General features: G+C 41.0%; 1 protein-coding gene across 3 annotated transcripts; it reads right to left on the bottom strand.

Moving 5' to 3' along the window:
- Nucleotides 1-3,165: 3,165 nt before the first annotated feature.
- CREG1 (cellular repressor of E1A stimulated genes 1) lies at nt 3,166-23,435 on the bottom strand. Of its 3 annotated transcripts, none has more exons than XM_027086416.1 (4): nt 23,024-23,432; nt 20,097-20,216; nt 18,600-18,784; nt 3,166-4,521 (listed from the first exon to the last, which is right to left on the bottom strand). In XM_027086416.1, exons 1-4 carry the CDS (start codon nt 23,366-23,368, stop codon nt 4,518-4,520), a joined length of 654 nt encoding a protein of 217 aa, XP_026942217.1. In that variant the 5' UTR covers nt 23,369-23,432; the 3' UTR covers nt 3,166-4,517. The 3 variants fall into 3 exon arrangements, with proteins under 3 accessions (XP_026942217.1, XP_026942216.1, XP_026942218.1); XM_027086415.1 differs by lacking the exon at nt 3,166-4,521 and adding an exon at nt 15,549-15,695 and having other exon boundaries at nt 23,024-23,435; XM_027086417.1 differs by lacking the exon at nt 3,166-4,521 and having other exon boundaries at nt 18,596-18,784; nt 23,024-23,434.
- Nucleotide 23,436: the final 1 nt, after the last annotated feature.

The following is a 23,436-nucleotide window of genomic DNA, read 5'->3' as shown; positions in this document are numbered from 1 at the left end:
TCTCCCAGTCCCCATGGTTCTGACGAGGGCTGAGCTGAATCCCCAACTGCAGGGGAAGACATAGGATGGAGTCTCGGCCAATGAGGGAACCCCATTCCCAGACACAGGGATTATTCAGGAAGGGCTCCCCCGGCTGGGAAAGATGCATCCTCTTTGCTCTAAGATTGCTGACTGGAGTTAAAACCAGCACAGTGGAAAGAGGAGCCAGGAGATGAAGAGCGAGTTCTGAAGGAATATTTTAAGATCAATGATCTCTTCTTTTTGCTTAAACTACTTTGACTAGGGTTTCTGTCACTAGCAACAGAGTGCTAACATAGACCATTATTTGGTAGCCAAAGTAGATCAACCTGATGAAATATTTGCAGCCATTCTAAGCCATCTTTATGAATGGTTTCCAGTAACATGAGCTTATGATTAAGTGAAGGAAGCGTGACACACAATCAACTTTAGCATGATCTTAATTATATTTAAACATTTCATGGAAGCAAAGATGTGTTTTCTAAGAAAACACAGCAAAATATCAGCTGTCGGCTTCCCTGGTGGCGCAGTGGTTGAGAATCTGCCTGCTAATGCAGGGGACACGGGTTCGAGCCCTGGTCTGGGAGGATCCCACATGCCGCGGAGCAACTGGTGAGCCACAACTACTGAGCCTGCGTGTCTGGAGCCTGTGCTCCGCAACAAGAGAGGCCGTGATAGTGAGAGGCCCACGCACCACGATGAAGAGTGGCCCCCGCTTGCCACAACTAGAGAAAGCCCTCGCACAGAAATTAAGATCAAACACAGCAAAAATAAATAAATAAATAAACTCCTACCCCCAACATCTAAAAAAACAAACCAAAAAAAAAGTTAAAATATATATATGTTAGCTGTCATGCTGGCTGGTGAAATTATTCAGTTTTAAACTTTTATTCTGTGTAACTTCCACACAAAAATATATATCTTACAATAAATAGTAAGGAAAAAAAACTAAGGAAAAGATACAGTTTTACTGGTTACTCCCTTAATTCCAAAAAGGTTATCATTGTCTTCTCAGATGAAAATATATAGAGTACCTTGTTTTGAAGTGACAGTTTGGAATTTCCCTAAAAATATTGACCTACCAGTTTTACACAAAGTAGAACGTTATTTTTTTCAGTACTAAAACTGAAAACATGCCCCACCACAGGAAAGTAGAGTCTGCTCTTCAACGACTTTGTGATCTTCAGTCTGAGTATTACTAAGAAAGGAAACATGACATGAACAACCTCCAATCAGAATATGTATGCATTGGCTCATGGAGCCCTGCCTCATGTCATAAAGGACTTTTCCCCACTCCACCTCATACTTGAAAGGAATTTGAACCTGGACTAAAAGACAGAATAAACCATGACTATTGGCCATAGCCTGGTAAAGATAAATGGCCTTGAAGACTTCCCTGGTGGCACAGTGGTTAAGAATCCGCCTGCCACTGTAGGGGACACAGGTTCGAGTCCTGGTCCGGGAAGATCCCACGTGCCGCGGAGCAACTAAGCCCGTGCGCCACAACTACTGAGCCTGCGCTCTAGAGCCCGCGAGCCACAACTACTGAGCCCACGTGCCACACTACTGAAGCCGGCATGTCTACAGCCCATGCTCTGCAACGAGAGAAGCCACCGCGATGAGAAGCCTGCGAACAGCAACGAAGAGTAGCTGCCACTTGCCGCGGCTAGAGAAAGCCCACGTGCAGCAACAAAGACCCAATGCAGCCAAAAATAAATAAATAAAATAAAATAAAATTTTAAATAAATAAATGGCCTTGACCAGCTGAGCACAGATCCAAGGCCAAGACAACATCCGCCAAGCGCAGCCCCCTGGACTCAGCGGCTCAGGGTTCCTTGGCTGCTCCCTCTTCCTACTTCTGATTTTCTCTTTTCTTGATCAGGGCCTGCCTTGCTCTCTGGGCCAACGCTAGTCGCCGACCAAGACACTCATCTCCTACTTGGTTCGGGTCAGGACGCTGCCCCAGTTTTGCAGCAGGTCATGAAGCACTTGACAGGGAGGGATAGATCCATGGAAGCCGACCGGCAGCAGCATGAGACCAGGCCTCGGCTTCTCCTCTTGCCCTGCTGGGTTGCCTTTACTCCAGGGTCATCTCATCGAGGCCATCTCCCCCATCCCAACCCATGGTGGGCTTGATTAGCTCTGCTATACCGTAGTCGCCTCTTATCCACAGTTTTGCTTTCAGCGGTTTCAGTTACCAGTGGTCAACCTCAGTCCTAAAATATTAAATGAAAAATCCCAGAAACAAACAATGCATAAGTTTTAAATTGTATGTGCTGTGTTGAGTAGCATGATGAAATCTTACACCACGAATCAGCCCTTTGTCCAGCGAATCCACACTGTGTATATCAATACTACCTGTCAGTTAGTAGCAACTGTCTTGGCATCACGGTGCTTGTGTTCAAGTTACCTTTATTTTACTTAATAATGGTCCCAAACCACAAGAGTAGTGATGCTGGCAATTCGGATAGTCTCTTACTGTGCCTAATTTATAAATCAAACTTTATCATATGTATGTATAGGAAAAAACATAATATATATAGGTTTGGTACCATCCTGGGTTGCAGGCATCCACGGGGGGGGGGGGGGGGGGGAGGGGTGGTCTTGGAACGTGTCCCTGCATGTAAGTTCTTGTTCTTACTGTACAAGAACCGGCACCGGCACAAAAAGTGGTCCACAGTGCCCTCTGGTGGTCAATCATAACATAATGGGGACAATCTGCACATTCAATTATAAAGTAATCTGCAGCACCTTCCGTGAAAAAGTGGTTCATTCCACTGTGATAATTGGATCTTACCTGAATACAAACGTTTTTACATGGTACCAAATGATGAAGAGAAAACTCACAATAACTGGGTAAAGGGAGAAATACAGATAGACACTCTCAACCTAATTCTATCACAAGGTACCTTGGCACCCAAGGCCCTGAGGGAAGATCCTTGACAAAGGCTGCATTCTGGCCAATCCCCAAATTTTAAGACATGATGAGCTGTTTACCAATAGGAAAGAGTCAAATTGTTCATTTTCAGCTTTGAAGCAGCCAGAAGTTGATTATAAAATAAAAACACAAAAGGGTTTCAACAGTGGACAGTGAAAAAACATGTAATAAATATTAACATCTCTGCGTAAGAAAATAAATCCAACATATTTCATGAAAATAATGCTTTTAATTATTAATGCCTTGAATAAGAAACCTACTCTACCAAGTTTAAGATACATCATTTTTCTTAAAGAGAAGCTGTTTGCTCGATTTCAGATAAGTTCATTTTGTAGTCTTCAAACTCATATTCAACTTCCTCTCTCTTAGCCATTTAAGGATTCAGTTGCTTGACTCCTGACACAGCTCTTTATGAAGGATCTCATGCAGTCTTCTGAAATCATGTATATAGGTAATAAAAGCAAACAGTTTTTTCCCTTCTGAAGAAATGTGATTTCTTTTCTAAAAGTCACGTTGTTTTCCCTCTGATGACATGATTTAGGTAGTAACAGCATTAGAAGCCATTTAGAGATTTGAAGCAGTTGAGGAAGGCTTAGTTCATTGTTGAGAGTAGCATTAGAAAAAAAGCTAGAGAGAGTGGTTGGGAGATGGATTTGGGCCCTGATTTAAACTGGTCTATGTCTGCGTTAACTTAACTTAGAAAAGAACACCAGAAACAATTTACACACAAAATCCCCTCCTTTCTTTTCTTTCTTCGCAATCCCATTTTGGGGCAAAAAAAAAAAAAAAAGTGTGCTTGTGTCTCTGTATTTTGAGTGGAGGAAACTAATTATACAGTGTCCACCTAGCTGGGGAAATCAAATTCAGAAAATTTTATGAACTTCCTTGATTAAATCAAATTCAGGAAGTTTTATGAACTTCCTTTGTTCTAGATAATCATCACTTTAGACTCAAAAGCTTTTTTTAAACTTCTTTATAAGAAATAGTCTTGCCCTGTGTTGTTGGATCAACAACACCCAGGACTGTCAGACATAAATGGACCATGAGTGGGATGATCCACTTGTGTTTCATCACTGTTTGTTTGTCTTGGCAAGATTTATTCAGGTGCACCGTAACAGGAGCCAAGCCCTTAATACAGGCTAAGGCAGCAGCCGTGGAGGCATGACACCTCTCCCCAGCACAGTGGTTTTCAGTAATTAAAAACACGTACTTGAGTACTTTCAAATGCCAATGGGCAATCTAAAACTGGTACCCACTCCTCTTTAAGGAGCACCATTGGCAAACTATTTGAAATTGATGGAACAAAACTTCTTTGATCATAATGAATGACATGTCTCTGAAAATGGCTTCAAAATACTAAAATATATATAAATATATCCAGCAATCTCATCTCCCAAGAAATGCAGTAACAATCCATCTCAATTCTGTAAACATGCAAGCAAGGAAAGAAAACTGTCTAATATTCTGGGAAACTTTCCATAAAGAAACATTAAGCGCTTTAAGTCTGCATGAAACTTCCTAAGAAACTTCGCACATGAGGTTAAATTCGCCACATGCTGCTTCACCTAGAGAGGGGAAGAGAGGGGAAGAAAAATTATGTCATTAAACTGAGTTGACAAATCATAAAAGTTAATTCATTCTAGGGAAGGACTAGAGAAACTTCTGATCTGAAAGTTTAAGATCTCAAGTTAATTTCAGCCACTTTAGTGTACTAAAGAATCATCTGGGAGAGGAACCAAGATGGCAGAGTAGAAGAACATGCTCTCACTCCCTCCCGCGAGAACACCAGAATCACAACTACCTGCTGGACAATCATCGACAGGAAGACGCTGGAACTGACCAAAAAAGATACCGCACATCCAAAGACAAAGGAGAAGCCACAACGAGACGGTAGGAGGGGCGCAATCACAGTAAAATCAAATCCCATAACGGCTGGGCGGGTGACTCACAGACTGGAGAACACTTATACCACAGAAGTCCACCCACTGGAGTGAAGGTTCTGAGCCCCACGTCAGGCTTCCCAACCTGGGGGTCCGGCAATGGGAGGAGGAATTCCTAGAGAATCAGACTGTGAAGCCTAGTGGGAACTGATTGCAGGACTTCGACAGGACTAGGGGAAACAGAGACTCCACTCTTGGAGGGCACACACAAAGTAGTGTGTGCATCGGAACCCAGGGGGAGGATCAGTGACCCCAGGGGAGACTGAACCAGACCTACCAGCTAGTGTTGGAGGGTCTCCTGCCGAGGTGGGGGGGTGGGGTGGGGTGGGGGCTGTGGCTCACTGTGGGGACAGGAACACTGGCGGCAGTTCTGGGAAGTACTCCTTGGTGTGAGCCCTCCCAGAGTCTGTCATTACCCCCACCAAAGAGCCTGGACAGGCTCCAGTGTTGGGTTGCCTCAGGCCAAACAACCAACAGGGAGGGAACCCAGCCCCACTCATCAGCAGTCAAGTGGATTAAAGTTTTACTGAGCTCTGCCCACCAGAGCAACAGCCAGCTCTACCCAACCACCAGTCCTTCCCATCAGGAAACGTACACAAGCCTCTTAGATAGCCTCATCCACCAGAGGGCAGACAGCAGAAGCAAGAACTACAATTCTGCAGCCTATGGAAAGAAAACCACATTCACAGAAAGACAGACAAGATGAAAAGGCAGAGGACTATGTACCAGATGAAGGAACAAGGTAAAACTCCAGAAAAACAACTAAATGAAGTGGAGATGGGCAACCTTCCAGAAAAAGAATTCAGAATAATGATAGTGAACATGATCCAGGACCTCGGAAAAAGAATGGAGGCAAAGATCGAGAAGACACAAGAAATGTTTAACAAAGACCTATAAGAATTAATGAACAAACAAACAGAGATGAACAATACAATAACTGAAATGAAACCTACACTAGAAGGAATCAATAGCAGAATAACTGAGGCAGAAGAACGGATAAGTAACCTGGAAGACAGAATGGTGGAATTCACTGCTGTGGAACAGAATAAAGAAAAAAGAATGAAAAGAAATGAGGACAGCCTAAGAGACCTCTGGGACAACATTAAACGCAACAACATTCGCATTATACGGGTCCCAGAAGGACATGAGAGAGAAAAGGACCAGAGAAAATATTTGAAGAGATTATAGTCGAAAACTTCCCTAATATGGGAAAGGAAATAGCCACCTAAGTCCAGGAAGCACAGCGAGCCCCGTACAGGATAAACCCAAGGAGAAACACATCAAGACACACAGTGATCAAATTGGCAAAAATTAAAGACAAACAAAAATTATTGAAAGCAGCAAGGGAAAAAGGAGAAATAACATACAAGGGAACTCCCATAAGGTTAATCCCATAAGGTTAACAGCTGATTTCTCAGCAGAAACTCTACAAGCCAGAAGGGAGTGGCATGATATACTTAAAGTGATGAAAGGGAAGAACCTACAACCAAGATTACTCTACCCAGCAAGGATCTCATTCAGATTCGATGGAGAAACCAAAAGCTTTACAGACAAGCAAAAGCTAAGAGAATTCAGCACCACCAAACCAGCTCTACAACAAATGCTAAAGGAACTTCTCCAAGTGGGAAACACACGAGAAGAAAAGGACCTACAAAAACAAACCCAAAACAATTAAGAAAATGGTCACAGGAACATACATATCAATAATTACCTTAAACGTGAATGGATTAAATGCTCCAACCAAAAGACACATGCTTGCTGAATGGATACAAAAACAAGACCTATATATATGCTGTCTACAAGAGACCTACTTCAGACCTAGGGACACATAGAGACTGAAAGTGAGGGGATGGAAAAAGATATTCCATGCAAATGGAAATCAAAAGAAAGCTGGAGAAGCTATACTCATATCAGATAAAGTAGACTTTAAAATAAAGAATGTTACAAGAGACAAGGAAGGACACTACATAATGATCAAAGGATCAATCCAAGAAGAAGATATAACAATTATAAATATATATGCACCCAACATAGGAGCACCTCAATACATAAGGCAACTGCTAACAGCTGTAAAAGAGGAAATCGACAGTAACACAATAATAGTGGGGGACTTTAACACCTCACTTACACCAATGGACAGATCATCGAAAATGACAATAAATAAGGAAACAGAAGCTTTAAATGACACAATAGACCAGATAGATTTAATTCATATTTATAGGACATTACATCCAAAAACAGCAGATTACACTTTCTTCTCAAGTGCACATGGAACATTCTCCAGGATAGATCACATCTTGGGTCACAAATCAAGCCTCAGTAAATTTAAGAAAACTGAAATCATATCAAGCATCTTTTCCGACCACAACACTATGAGATTAGAAATGAATTAAAGGGAAAAAAACGTAAAAAACACAAACACATGAGGGCTAAACAATATGTTACTAAATAACCAAGAGTTCACTGAAGAAATCAAAGAGGACATCAAAAAATACCTAGAGACAAATGACAATGAAAACACAACGATCCAAAACCTATGGGATGCAGCAAAAGCAGTTCTAAGAGGGAAGTTTATAGCTATACAAGCCTACCTCAAGAAACAAGAAAAATCTCAAATAAACAATCTAACCTTACACCTAAAAGAACTAGAGAAAAAAGAACAAACAAAACCCAAAGTTAGCAGAAGGAAAGAAATCATCAAGATCAGAGCAGAAATAAATGAAATAGAAACAAAGAAAACAATAGCAAAGATCAATAAAACTAAAAGCTGGTTCTTTGAGAAGATAAACAAAACTGAAAAAGCATTAGCCAGACTGATCAAGAAAAAGAGGGAGAGGACTCAAATCAATAAAATTAGAAATGAAAAAGGAGAAGTTACAACAGACACTGCAGAAATACAAAGCATCCTAAGAGACTACTACAAGCAACTCTATGCCAATAAAATGGACAACCTGGAAGAAATGGACAAATTCTTAGAAAGGTATAACCTTCCAAGACTGAATCAGGAAGAAACAGAAAATATGAACAGACCAATCACAAGTAATGAAATTGAAACTGTGATTAAAAATGTTCCAGCAAACAAAAGTCCAGGACCAGATGGCTTCACAGGTGAATTGTATCAAACATTTAGAGAAGAGTTAACACCCATCCTTCTCAAACTCTTCCAAAAAATTGCAGAGGAAGGAACACCCCAAAAACTCATTCTATGAGGCCACTATCACCCTGATAGCAAAACCAGACAAAGATACTACAAAAGAAGAAAATTACAGACCAATATCACTGATGAATATAGATGCAAAAATCCTCAACAAAATACTAGCAAACAGAATCCAACAACACATTAAAAGGATCATACACCATGATCAAGTGGGATTTATCTCAGGGATGCAAGGATTCTCCAATATACGCAAAGCAATCAATGTGATACATCATATTAACAAACTGAAGGGAAAAAAACATATGATCATCTCAACAGATGCAGGAAAAGCTTTTGACAAAATTCAACACCCATTTATGATAAAAACTCTCCAGAAAGTGGGCAGAGAGGGAACCTACCTCAACATAATAAAGGCCATATATGACAAACCCACAGCAAACATCATTCTCAATGGTGAAAAGCTGAAAGCATTTCCTCTAAGATCAGGAATGAGACAAGGATGTCCACTCTCCCCACTATTATTCAACATAGTTTTGGAGGTCCTAGCCACGGCAATCAGAGAAGAAAATGAAATAAAAGGAATACAAATTGGAAAAGAAGAAGTAAAACTGTCATTGTTTGCAGACGACATGATACTATACATAGAGAATCCTAAAGATGCCACCAGAAAACTACTAGAGCTAATCAATGAATTTGGTAAAGTTGCAGGATACAAAATTAATGCACAGAAATCTCTTGCATTCCTATACACTAATGATGAAAAGTCTGAAAGAGAAATTATGGAAACACTCCCATTTACCATTGCAACAAAAAGAATAAAATACCTAGGAATAAACCTACCTAGGGAGACAAAAGATCTGTCTGCAGAAAACTATAAGACCCTGATGAAAGAAATTAAAGATGACACCAACAGATGGACAGATATACCATGTTCTTGGATTGGAAGAATCAATATTGTGAAAATGACTATACTACCCAAAGCAATCTACAGATTCAATGCAATCCCTATCAAATTACCAATGGCATTTTTTACGGAACTAGAACAAATTATATTTAAATTTGTATGGAGACACAAAAGACCCCGAATAGCTAAAGCAGTCTTGAGGGAAAAAAACGGAGCTGGAGGAATCAGACTCCCTGACTTCAGACTATACTAAAAAGCTACTGTGATCAAGACAGTATGGTACTGGCACAAAAACAGAAACATAGATCAATGGAACAACATAGAAAGCCCAGAGATAAACCCACGCACCTATGGTCAACTAATTTATGACAAAGGAGGCAAAGATATACAATAGAGAAAAGACAGTCTCTTCAATAAGTGGTGCTGGGAAAACTGGACAGCTACATGTAAAAGAATGAAATTAGAACACTCCCTAACACCATACACAAAAATAAACTCAAAATGGATTCGAGACCTAAATTAAGACTGGACAGTATAAAACCCTTATAGGAAAACATTGGAAGAACACTCTTTGACATAAATCACAGCAAGATCCTTTTTGATCCACCTCCTAGAGTAATGGAAATAAAAACAAACAAATGGGACCTAATGAAACTTCAATGCTTTTGCATAGCAAAGGAAACCATAAACAAGACTAAAAGACAACCCTCAGAATGGGAGAAAATATTTGCAAATGAATGAACGGACAAAGGATTAATCTCCAAAATATATAAACAGCTCATGCAGCTCAATGTTAAAGAAGCAGTCAACCCAATCCAGAAATGGGCAGAGGACCTGGGTGGACATTTCTCCAAAGAAGACATACAGATTGCCAAGAAGCACATGAAGGGTTGCTCAACATCACTGATTATTACAGAAATGCAGATCAAGGCTACAATGAGGTATCACCTCACACCAGTTGGAATGGGCATCATCAGAAAATCCACAAACAACGGGTGCTGGAGAGGGTGTGGAGAGAAGGGAGCCCTCTTGCACTGTTGGTGGGAATGTGGATTGGTTTGGCCACTGTGGAGAACAGTGTGGAGGTTCCTTAAAAGACTAGAAATAGAATTACCATATGATCCAGCAATCCCACTACTGGGCATATACCCAGAGAAGGCCATAATTCGAGAAGACACATGCACCCCAATGTTCATTGCAGCACTATTTGCAATGGCCAGGTCATGGAAGCAACCTAAATGCCCATTGACAGAGGAATAGATAAAGAAGATGTGGTACATATATAAAATGGAATATTACTCAGCCACCAAAAGGAACGAGATTGAGTCATTTGTTGAGACATGGATGGATCTAAAGACTGTCATACAGAGTGAAGTAAGTCAGAAAGAGAAAAACAAATATCGTATATTAACGCATGTATGTGGAACCTAGGAAAATGGTATAGATGAACCGGTTTGCAGGGCAGAAGTTGAGACACAGATGTAGAGAACAAATGTATGGATGCCAAGGGGGGAAAACCGCAGTGGGGTAGGGATGGTGGTGTGCTGAATTGGGCTATTGGGATTGACATGTATACACTGATGTGTATAAAATTGATGACTAATAAGAACCTGCAGTATAAAAAAACAAACAAAGAAACAACTAATACTAAACTTTCTTTGGGTTATTTGTATGGAAATATGTTAATATAAATGTTTCAGACATTACATGAAATTTCTAAAAATCTTATATGTTCTGGTATAATGTTATAAGTCATAATTCTAGTAATTACTTTAAAATGTATATCTCAGAAATAACTAAATTTCCTTGTCAATTGCGTTATTATGAACTTTCATCAAATCTTTAACCATGGTCATTTTTAAGTCTTTTGTCATTTACAGACAGTTCTGGGTGTACTCTGATGCTTCTGCAAAATGTTCCTATAAAAGGCTTTCATCTTCAAGGAATTCATGGAAAAGACTCTGACAAGTACAGGTTTCTGGTAACTGACTATACTGCTGAACTGAATGAATAAGCATTTTCAGAACTCTAATGGAAAACTGATGAATTCATAAAAGTGCTAACAAAAGATCAAGATAAAAAAAAATAATTACATGGAACTGAGTGAACTGATGAGGATGATTATAATTTTTGTGACTTTCTGCTTGAATAAAAAAAAAATCCCACAAGGACTCAGAGGCAAAAAATATACAAATCAATTTTCACTGCAAAGTAAAGGAGCTGTTACAGTGGAGGATTCCTGGACTGAATGTCAATATTATGACATAGTGTGAGCGTGTTTTGTGTTTGGTAATTGCAATCATTGTTGCTTTTGTTGCGGTCATCCATTTATAATGCTTGGTGTCAGTTTATTTATCTCTTGTAAAAATAAAATACAGCGTGTGTTTGTGTGAACAACAACAACAAAAAAAGATGAGAAACTGAGGCTCGAAGTCACAGAGCAATTAGTTCATACAGTTAGGACTGTAGCTTATTGATCTCTGACTCCAAAGCTCAGGCACTTTTGACTAAGCCATACTAGCTCTACATTCCATTCTCAAAATATCTTCCATTTATATAGATCATGTAACATGTTCACACCACATACAGGCGACTGTGTGTATACACATTACATCAGTGTTCTTCTTTCCTTAAGCATGGCCTTCTCTCTCATCACATTCTGATGAGGAGGCATCCTTTGGAAGATGTGGTCTATAATGGCTAGACTGCATCTTGCAGCTGAAGCCAAGTGAGGTGTCAGCTGTGTGTCGGCAGAGCTTATGCCCCATACAACATACACCAATTTATGCTGCCCTAGAGATAATAACAGGCAGACTACAGAAATAAGTAGCTATCTTCCTCTCATTATGTGTTGTAGGTGGATAAACCGTAAACAATATTTCCTTCATTTGAAAGTTGTAAATGCAACAGATGGGGAAATTTCTGTTAATAGAGTATTAGAAATCTTACGTATCTCTATTTTGTTTGTAAATACAATCTTGTTCTGAATCACAGTGATTTTCTGCCAGTCTGGGTGTGGTGGACATTACTAGGCCTCCTCAGTATCCATGTCCTCTCCATTTCCAGACACACAGAGGCCATACTTCCCAGGCCCCGCTTGCATTAGGAAGGGCCACGGTACTCGTCTGGCCAATGAGCTGTAAGCAGAAGCAGTGCGTGTGTGGCTTCTAGAACAAAGTAACTTAGTTCCAGATGGGTAAGCTTTCAGAACTTTTTTCTTGCAACAGCCATTGTGGAAGCCTGTGTTAACATGGAGGTTCCACAGGGTCCACAGAGACCAGACTGCGGAGCCAAACAACACACAGAGGATAATTGTCCTGGAGAATTGCCCAAATCCATAGCAGAATTTGCATAAATAAAAATAAACCTTTGACTTTTGTTTTCTTAAGCCACTGAAATTTAAATGTCATCTCTTAACAACGTAGGAGACATAACTTGGACCCTCCTGACTAACGCTGTGGGTGAGGTCATTTCACTGATACCATAAAATAGCATACACATCCTTCTGTTCTAATCCAAAGTAATATATGCATTTTAATCTCATACTCAACGTCTTCTACAAACTGGCCCAAACCTACCTTCTGAAATTACCTTCTACCATCCTCCAAGTGAAACTAAACACCATTCTTTGACCCCATCTCACAATTCCTTGCTCTTTTTTTAAATCTATGTCGTTCCCTTGCCTAGCATACTGTCTCTTCCTTTCACACATATCAAATTGCTATCTTTAAAAGGCCCAACTCATATGCTAACTCTTCCAATGAAACCTTCCCTAATCCCACTATGCTGAAGTGATTTCTCCTTCCTTCAGATTTTCATATTTCTTCCTGCTCCTTCTAACTGTATATTTTGTATTATGCTTATTTTACACGTAACATTAGTTTCAGGTGCACAGCATAAAGATTTGAAATATGTATGTATAGAAAAATGATTACCCCAGGCTACTTAATTTCTAACACTGCACATAGTTATGTTTTTTCTTGTGATGAGAACTTTTAAGATCTACTCTCTTAGCAACTTTCAAACATACAACACAGTATTATTAACTAGAGTCACCATTCTGTACATTATATCCTCATGACTTATTTTATAACTGGAAGTTTGTACTTTTTGACCCCCTTCACCCATTTCACCCACCCCCGCCCACCTCCCACCTCTGGCAACCACCAATCTGTTCTCTGTATCTGTGAGTTCAGGGTTTGGGTTTTTTTCAAATTTTTTATTTCTATTTTTAGATTCCACAAATAAGTGAGATCATACAGGACTTGTCTTTCTTCGTCTGATTTTTTTCACTTAACGTAATGCCCTCAAGGTCCAGCCATGTTGTAGCAAATGGCAAGATTCCCTTCTTCTTTATGACTGACTAATATTCATACATATGTCAAATCCTTTGCCTGTTTCTTAATTGAATTAACTATATTTTTATTGTTGAATTATATACTGTAAGGTTTTAATGTGTCTTGCCAGAACTTTTTTCTATTACTAGAGTAGGTTATTTTTACTATATGTTTTTAAATGGCATTTATGACACATACAATTTTGTAACTTGCTTTTTAAACTTAATATATTGTGATCATCTTTACATGTCTATGTCTAATTACATCACTTCCAATGACTGCTTTACGGTTCATTATATGAATGTTCCATAATCTAAAATCTAATGCTTTTTTTTTTAACATCTTTATTAGAGTATAAAATCTAATACTTTAAATTAAAGTCCATGGGACTTTCCTGGTGGTCCAGTGGCTAAGATTCTGTGCTCCCAATGCAGGGGGCCCGGATTCTATCCCTAGTCAGGGAACTAGATCCCACATGCTGCAACTAAGAGTTAGCATGCCACAACTAAAGATCCCACATGCCACAACTAAAGTTCCCACATGCTACAATGAAGATCGTGCACATAGCAACTAAATATCCCACATGCCACAACTAAGACGCAGCACAGCCAAATAAATAATAAATAAATATTTAAAAAAAAAAAAAGTTTAGGGATTCCTTGGTAGCACAGTGGTTAAGAATCTGCCTGCCTATGCAGGGGACAGGGGTTCGAGCCCTGGTCTGGGAAGATTCCACATGCCGCAGAGCAACAAAGCCCGTGTGCCACAACTACTGAGCCTGTGCTCTAGAGCCCGCAAGCCACAACTACTGAAACCGCGAGCCACAACTACTGAGCCCAAGCGGCACAACTACTGAAGCCCACATGCCTAGAGCCGGTGCTCTGCAATAAGAGAAGCCACTGCAATGAGAAGCCCACACACTGCAATGAAGAGTAGCCCCGCTCACCGCAACTACAGAAAGCCCACACAGCAACAGACCCAGCACAGCCAAGAAAAAAAAAAAAATTTAGATTTAAATACAGGATTTATTTAAAAGGAAAAGAAAAAAACGCCACACTGCATCTATATTTTTGAACACTTATACAATCACTTCTTTTTTTAATTGAGGTATAATTGACATATAACATATTAGTTTCAGGTGTACAACATAATGATTCCACGTTTGTATACACTGAGAAATGATCATCAGGAGTCTAGTTAACATCCATCATCACACAGAGTTACAAAATTTTTTTTCTTGGGATGAGAACTTTTAAGATCTATTTACTCAGTAACCGTCAAATCTGCAGTATGGTATTATAAACTATAGTATACAGCGTCACCACGCTGTATACTATATTCCCATGACTTGTTTATTTTATAACAGGAAGTTTGTACCTTTTGACCCCCTTAACCTGTTTCACCCACCCCACCCCACCCCGCCTCTGGTAGCCACCAATCTGTTCTCTGTACCTATGAGTTTGCTTTGCTTTGGTTTTTTGTTGGTTTGCTTATTTGTTGTTTAGATTCCACATATAATACAGTATTTTTCTCTGACTTTTTCACTTAGCATAATGCACTCAAAGTACATCCATTTTGTTACAAATGACAAGATTTCCTTCTTTTATATGGCTGAATAATATTCCTATATCTGTATAGAGAGATACAGCAATCACATTTTCTTTTTCTATCCATCCATCAATGGACACAGGTTGTTTCCCTGTCTTGGCTATTGCGAATGATGCTGCAATGAACATGGGGTGCATACAGCTTTTCAAATTAGGGTTTTCATTTTCTTCAGATAAATACCCAGAAATGGAATTGCTGGAAACATGTGAGTTCTGTTTTTAAGTTTTTGAGGAATCTCCATGCTGTTTTCCATGGTGGCTGCGCCAATTTGCATTCCCATTAACAGTGCATAGGGGTTCCCCGTTCTCCACATCCTCACCAATACTTGTTATTTCTTGTCTTTTTGATAACAGCCATTCTAACACATGTGAGGTGATATCTCATTAAGGTTTTGACTTGCATCTTCCTGATGATCGGTGATGCTGAGCATCTTTTCATGTACCTGGCCATGTATGTCTTCTTGGAGAAACGTCTAATTGGATCCTCTGCCCATTTGTAATTGGATTGTTTGTTTTATTTGCTATTGAGTTGTATGAATTCTTTATATATTTTGGATATTAACCCCTTATCAAATATATGATTTGCAAATAAAAAAAATTTAAAAAAAGAATCATCTGAGTTTGCTAAAATGCAGATTCCTGAGTTCTGGTTTAGGGTCAGGCCTAGCTAGGAATCTTCATCTCGGCCATCATTCCTCCTCTCCAAGTATGATGCTGACACACTTAGCAAATGCTGCCGGGATGAAACATTCATCAGCAGCTGTGGCTGCTGTGATCATCTCATTCAAGAATATCTGAAGGTTTAAAAGACAAAAACAGTCGAGAACAGAAGGGGTCCTGAACATTAGGGCAAAAGAGCAGCAATCAGCCAGCATCCAGCCGGGGACGTGACCTTGACCCATTTTCCTGTTGCGGCCCCGACCACTGCCATCAGGAAATCCAGCTCCAGGTAAGGCAGAGCGGGCAGGCTTGTAGGCTGTGACCTCTCATTACCTCTGTCTTTGCCAGGGAACACGTGGGCAGCCCAGAGGCCTGCTGCTCATACTTAACAGAGAGAGGAAGCAATTGCTGGTACTTATGAGAACTGCTTACTCAAGCATGAGCGCAAATACTTTGGGTGAACATCAACCTTCCATTCAATATGAGTCCAGCAAGGCAAGGACTATTGTATACTCTCTTGGGCTATTGAACAGTTCTGATGGCAAACCTGGTGGGTGGGATGGTGGGGCACCCACTCCTGGACTCTGAAATGGAGTCAGAGGCACCTGTTCGGGAAGGTCACCTTCAAGTCACTGCCCATTCCTAGGATTCTGGAGTCCTGTCTCAGGATGGGTCACACCCTGGGCTAGTCTTCTGTCCTCCTCTCAGAAGGACAGGAGAGAGTGCTCCCTTTTAACTCTGAGCTGCAGAAAAGGCCCACTCGTCTGTGTTAATTAAGTGGGAACCTCAAATTTATCTATTTTACTCACTTATTCAGTGTGGAGACTTATGGGAAAACCCAGTTTTATTTTGTTATTAAAGCAAGCATTGCCCTCGGGCATATTATTTATACAAAGATAACTGTACTTCAGAGATTGTTATGTCCTGTAAAAGTGATCTTTAACCTCAAAGAGCAGGCCTATTATCTTACTGGCCTTCCTCCTTGATAATTTGTTGCCCTGCCATAATGTTGTAATTGCTACCTCTGTCTTCCTATAAAGTAAGATGGCTTTTCGTGTCCAGGAGACAATCACTGGCCCAGGTCTCTTCTCCTGCATGCACGGCAGCGGAATAAACACCATGACTGTTAGATTCTTTATTCAAACAAGGAAGTCGAGAATCTTTGTCTCAAAGGATCAGCCTGAAAAGTAGCCAGTATTTATTAAACACCTGCTCTGTGCCATGTACTGTCCTAGGTCCAGTTTGGAATGAAAAACCAAAACTAAAACCTGAGCTTTGCTATGAAGAGACTTACAGTCATGGTGGAAAGTCAATAGTTCACCACAGAACTGTTGTACAATAGAATAAGACAGAATAAACGAATGCTGAGAATTTAAACCCAAACCTGAACTGCAACCTACAGGTCTAGCTTAGCATGTCACCCTAATCTCCACAAACAGCAGTCAGTCTGTTACAAGTAGAAAGTGTTTAAATTACACTGGAATTGAAGCCTGGCCAGCTGCCAGTAAGGTAACCAGAGGGGCAACAAAACATCTTGGTTAGAAGCAAGTTGAGGGCTGTGGAGCTAGAATGCTGGGGTTTGCATCCCAGCACCATTGCTTACTGGCTGTAAGGCTTTAGGCCAGTTTCTTTCTTTTCTGCGCATCAGCTCTCTATCTCATAAATGAAGAAAAACACTACCTAACTCATAGGATTGCAGTGAGAATTCAGTGAGTTAAGACATGTAAAGCTGCCAGTACAGCACCAGCCAGCAATGCTCAACAAACGCTACTGCTACTGTTATTGTCATCACTATCCGCTAGACCTTGAGGCTGCCAGACATGCCACCGTGACCTGTGTCGCCTGGGAAAAGTATCAGTCCCTTGTAAGCCTTCATTTGTTTTTTTTGGGGGGGGGGGGTTGTTTTGTTTTGTTTGTTTGTTTTTGGTCATGCCTCGCAGCTTGCAGGATCTTAGTTCCCCAACTGGGGAACTAAGCGCGAAGATCTAACCTCTGGACCACCAGGGAAGTCCCTGTATTCCTTCATTTGAACCCTGACCTAATTTCAAAGAATCTGATCAGACCCTTCTTTCCTGTCCCTTTCCCATCTTCAGGTTATGTTCTTCTCGTTCATTCTCTCCCATGACTCCTTCCCTCTAAGTATCCACTTCCTGGAGGGATACACCACACACCTCCACAGGTGCTCACAGGACAGGGGTCACGTGCTCGGACTCGATGTGGATCCCTCATGGTCTGGAAGCACCCAGGTCTGATTCTTATGAGAAAATGCCACCACGGGTCAGAACTGGTCTCCACCCAGGGCCCCAGAAGCATAGCCTTAAAATGGGGTCTCAGGAATTCCCTGGCAGTCCAGTGGTTAGGGCTCCATGCGTTCAATGCCACGGCCCAGGTTCAATCCCTGGTCAGGGAACTAAGATCCTTCAAGCCATGGCGTGCAGAGAAAAAAAAGAAAAAATAATAGAATCTCCACCTGGTGTCCTAGTTTGTAGATAGAGTTCAGGGGGGTTGTGATGGGAAAAAACTGGGATGGAAAAAGTTTTCATTTTCATTAAGCTCTAACTGAAATATATCATTCTTTTCAATGATGAACGTAGGCAATAAACCACAGTGGTGACAGTGTATCTGTGACGGCCAGCAACAGAAATATAGAAATTGCAGATACTCTCACATCATGGTAGAGTTGCTGCAGATGTCTTAATATATTCAGTTCTCACTACTCTGAAAGTGCAGAAAAGTTATGGACGCACTACTAGACCTTATTATTTAACATATTCATTAAAAAGCCAACATATTACTACACCACGCATTTTATAAAATATTTTTATAAAGGTATTTCAATATAGTTGATTTCTTTTGTAATCCTGTGTACTTCATGCATTTAAAAAATATTATTCCTAGGGGAGTTGTAGGCCTTACCAGCTTGCCAAAGGGATCCATGGTACATGAAATGGTTAAGACCCCCTTGCTTTAGAAGGTTGAGGACCTTCTAAAAGGAAGGGCTGTAATATTAGAAAGATGAAAGACATGTAAATACTTACTGAAATGTGGCATTATAATATTCTTCAGGCGTCACTATTTTTGGTCCACCAAAGTAGTCCACGACCCAGATATTGGTTATATTCAACTTAGCGAAGAACCAATTATGGCTGGATGGCCAGGTTTTCATCTCAGGGTGTCGAATGAATAATGAATTCCTTGCAACATCCATTTCTGCTTCGCTCACCTAAAAGACATACGTAAAATAAACCTACTCATAGCAGTGACGTTTTGTTTTCTTGGCTGTTAAGAATGTGTGATTCTAGCATTCCACAAATCCTAAAGAGTTTATTTAGTTATAAATCCTAATTTTTTAATTTTTATTTTTAAAATTAATGATCTATAATTGACATATAACATTGTATTCGTTTTAGGTGTATAACATAATGTTTGATATGTGCATACATTGCAAAATAATCACCACAAGTTTAGTTAACATCCATCACCACACATAGACACAATTTTTTTCTCATCTTTTTTCTTTTTCTTTTTTTTTCCCTCGTGCTGAGAACATTTAAAATCTACTATAAATTCTGATCTTAAGGAATCAAGAGGAAGTAAAGGAAATTTGAAGAAATGCAGAGAACAATGGAGATTTCAAACGTTGGTGATAACACATACCATAATAAAGTGGGAAACCATCATGAGAACCAATTTTCGCTGCTAAATAGCAATTGTGAGCTATCAGAGTAATTGGCACAAAGTGCTATAATAAAATGCTACTGGTGGTTATGCTATGTAACATTAGCACTTTTATCCCATTACATGCACATGTTAAACACGCAGATGAGTGTACACAAAGGATAAAAGTCTTTAGAAGAAGCACAATGGAACTCAAGAGTATCTGCTGCCCCTCTTTCTCTTGCCAGTGAAGGACACTCAACTCTAGAGATGCATCCACATAGAATTTTGAGACCACAGATAAAACTTATCTGAGGTATTCATGATTGACAAGGTCAAGAAGGTGGTCTGCTGCTTGGCGATCAGATCAGTTCCCATGACACCTCGCCCTTTGCCCTTCCCACGATTTTATTTAACCTCTTCCCTCTAGCACTCACCCCAAACTGTCTAAATTCATTTCTAGTATTTAATAATGGATACTCCCCTTTTAACCTACTAAATCCACTCTCTGCTCTAAGTCATTGTTAAAATATGGAGACAAGGAACCCAAACATGGGAAATACTGTACAACGTACAACATGGTCAGGAGTATAAACTTTGGCTGAGCAGATGTTCCTCATATACGCGCTTAATAGCTGTTATATCTGTTCGGCTTCAAAAAATAGTTCATTTTCCTCATAAATATCTTATTGAACACCTATATGAAAGCAACTGATTAAAACTGTTAGCGTTCATGAAATTACATACTAGAACATACTCTAATTCTGTATCTCAACCACAAATCAATTTTATTTTATTCTAAGATATCTCTTCCTTCATTGTTAATAACATGATGCTCTTCTAAAACAAGTATCTGTTCTTGTAGGATAAATATTTACCTTGATAACAGTTCCTGATAGTATTATGTGAGCACAGAGGGGACTTTGGGGATCAAATCCATATTTCCTGCAGAAACTAGTCTCTGCCAAAGACATGGTCAGCGTAGCATATGGATTCTCCTGTAGAGAGAAAATGGAGACCTCTCACGTGAAATACTGTCTCTGGAGAGGTAATCAATTTCACAAGTTGCATACCGTCAGCAGAGCTTGACTGTTCTTCCATGAAACAATGAATTGGAAAATACCACCTTCCACTTGGGGAAATTACTACTTAGATAGAGACTGATCTTTACCCCCTCTCCAAAAAATGTGTGTTGGATGTTGTTTCATATTTAAAATTAATTGACTTGGTAAGGATGATTTTAATGCTTTTTTTCTCTTAAACTCTTAATTTGTCCCATATTCACCAGAGGAATTATAATTACAGTACCACCCAAATACAAGGCTGATCTCTAGTCTTCACTGAAAGAACTAAAGGATTAGACTAATGTGAAACTAGTGCATAAAAATACCACAGTGGCTCAACTAGCTAATTGTACAATTTAAGCAAGAAAGTAGCTGAATCATCCTTCTTGGTTATCTTGTGCTAGCAGAAACTGTCATGTGATTTCAAAATTGGAGAAGCTGCTCATTCCTGTTCTAGCAATAAGAGAATTCTTAGATTAAAAATGTGATGCAAGCAAAATTTCTAACTCTTTCTTATTCAGAAATCAGCTTCATAAAAGGCACTGTTGACAGATTACAATAAAATTCACATGCTGTATTCAGTGTTTTAAACCCCAAGTGTCTTGTGTGGGGAATTGTGCCATCGCACAGTGACCCATCAAAACAGTGAGTCATAAAGAGATCTCTTTGGAATCATTAGGCCAAGTATTCGCTGTCGACAAACTATTAGGTAAGGCACTATAGGAGACCAAAAATAGGGGAGGGGGAGACTCAGATAAGGTCTTTCCCTTCTCTGTAAGTTTATAATCTGGTTGAAAAGTCAGACATAAATAAAATTTTTAAAATGCAGCACAAATACACAGAAGAGGTCAAAAAGCAGCACATAACTAATTGCCAAGTGAATGGTACAGTTAAGTGTATTTGAAGTTCAGAGTAAGAAGATGTCAGCACAGCCTGGAGTGATATGGAAACACTAGAAAGCCTTATAAGATAGTCAAATCAGCACAAAAGTGGGAAGATGTATTAAAGGTAAAGGGAATGGTAACTGCAAAAACACAGAACTGGGAAAGTGTAAGACACAACTGGGAGTAGTGAAAACCCAATTTGCTTGAAAGAAAGGTTTCCTGAGGGAAGGGGGTTGGGGACAAGGTGGGGGGAGGTTAGGGGCTGGGGGTAGTAAGGGTGGTTCACCTCCAAGCTAAGGAGCCAAGATTGTATTTTATAGGCTGGCATCTGTCAGGGCTTTCCAAGAACCACTTACCTGGAGAGCTTGTTAAAATGCTGATTTCTGGGCTCCATTCCCAGCCCAGGTATCTGCATTTTTAACAAACACCCAGGTGAATCCTATGCAGCTCTAGGCAGCCAGATGTTGTTAAAGGGTTCTGGGCAGACGGCAATGCTGAGTGGTACTTTGTTCATGTAAATCTGGTGGGTAGGGTACACAAGAGCAGACAGGAAGAAGACAGAGGTCAGAAGGAGGGGAAAAGTAGAAAGCAGAAACCAGCTTTGACTGGTTAATTGATGGCATCAGAGTCAGACTAATTCTGATGTGGCCATGCCTTTTCACTGCAATCACGAACCTGAAATCCTGGGCAAGTGCCTCACCACTGTCTTTTTCTAGAGATGTCAAAGACCTGAGCTCAAGTTCCACCTGACAGCCATTAGCTGACTAGTCACAAGTGAGTCTCCGCACCTCTGAGTTTGAGTTTCCACATTTCCTAAAATGAGGAAGATAGTATCAGCAAAAGTTTAAATATATTCATGTATAGCAGTGGTTCTCACTGCCCTCCCCCAACATTAGAAGCATCAGGGAGGGATTTGGGGTGTTTTGTGTTTTTTTTATAAAATGTGTTTTTAGTAAAATGTCTTGGAATTGCCTCTTTAAAAGTCTTCCCAGGTGACTGTATTTGCAGCCAAGTTTGAACAGCACTGGTGGGAGTGGAATGAGCTTGCTCTGAGCAAATGTCTAAGGGAGTGGAGCGGAGTGGGCTGGGAATAAGCAAATGGTGAATGGGGCTGTATGTGTCTTGGCTAAGGAGGCAGCTGCTTCTGGTTCTGCTCAAAGAATGCAGGCCCCCAGTGCCACAGAGCTTCCAATATTTCAAGAAGTTAGAAATTTAGACGTTTAGTTGCAATCTCCATTTTTGAATGTTGATAATTAATTCAGATTTATTAAAAACAAAACAGAACTCTGCGTGGGCCAAAGAAAACCAGTCTGTGGGCCTGATCAGCTCATGGGCCACCACTCTGTGACCTGTGTTAGGGAAGCTCATGTGCACACGAGGCCTAAAGACTGCAATAATCATTCACGAGGTTGTCTGTTCGCTTCATGCTGCTGAAGGGAAAATCCTTAGCTCAAAAGAAGCGGTGTCAAAGAGAAATCCCGAAGCCACTTATACAAAGTGCTAAACTACCCAACAGCCTCTACACCCGGTAAAACTTTTAATATTAGAGCCCAGTTAATGAGACACCGTGCCCCAAGACGACTCAGGGCTGAGAAGTCCTCCAGGTGCTGGTAAAGAATTCGCCCCAAGTGAGTGGCGCGGTGGCGAGGGCGTGTGTGAAATTCCTGGTATTTAGTTGCCCAACAACTGGAAAGCTGCAATGTCAGCCCGGCCAGCGCGGGAGAGAAGAGGCAGGGGTTTGGGCTGGATTCAAATTCTTAACTCTACGAGGCTGGCTCTCCTTCGCAAGCAGAATTCAAGCTATAGTCAAAAGGCTCGCGCTCCGGCCCGCGGAGCCACACGGCCCCGCCCGCTCACCTTCAGGTTGCCCACCGACTGCTGCATCGGGCTCAGGTAGAAGTAGGGCACGCCGCTGCCCTTGGCCGGGGGCCCGTCGCTGAGCGATAAGACGTCGGCGAAGGGGCGGCCGCGCACCCCCTCCTGAGTGGAGATGGTGGCCAGCGCGCCCCAGTCGCAGACGTTCGTCACGAAGCGAGCCACCAGCGCCGCGTTCTCGCGGGGCGGCAGCAGCTCGGCGGCGCCCCAGTCCCCGTGGCCCCGGCCACCCCGGCCCCGCGCCGGCGCCACCAGCAGGGCCACCAGTGCAGGCGCCAGCAGGAAGGCGAGAACTGCACGCGCAGACCCGCAGGCACACCCGGCCATGGCGGTGACCCCTTCGAGAGTCCGGAGCCCTGTGACCTACGAGGCCCAAGCCTAGCCCAGCGTTACGG

This window comes from Aethalodelphis obliquidens, unplaced genomic scaffold (genome assembly GCF_003676395.1).
Source record: "Aethalodelphis obliquidens isolate GAN/ISIS:26980383/991018 unplaced genomic scaffold, ASM367639v1 scaffold55, whole genome shotgun sequence".
Lineage (NCBI taxonomy): Eukaryota > Metazoa > Chordata > Mammalia > Artiodactyla > Delphinidae > Aethalodelphis > Aethalodelphis obliquidens.
This window is presented reverse-complemented; position numbering and strand designations above follow the sequence as displayed.

What these genes read in the sequence shown, in the direction of transcription:
- CREG1 (XM_027086415.1), bottom strand. Translation starts at nt 23,368, where the DNA reads ATGGCCGGGTGTGCCTGCGGGTCTGCGCGTGCAGTTCTCGCCTTCCTG. An exon ending in AGTCGGTGGGCAACCTGAAG is followed by an intron (nt 20,217 to 23,023) that starts GTGAGCGGGCGG and finishes TTCTCTCTACAG; the next exon opens with GAGAATCCATATGCTACGCT. An exon ending in TATCAGGAACTGTTATCAAG is followed by an intron (nt 18,785 to 20,096) that starts GTAAATATTTAT and finishes TATGTCTTTTAG; the next exon opens with GTGAGCGAAGCAGAAATGGA.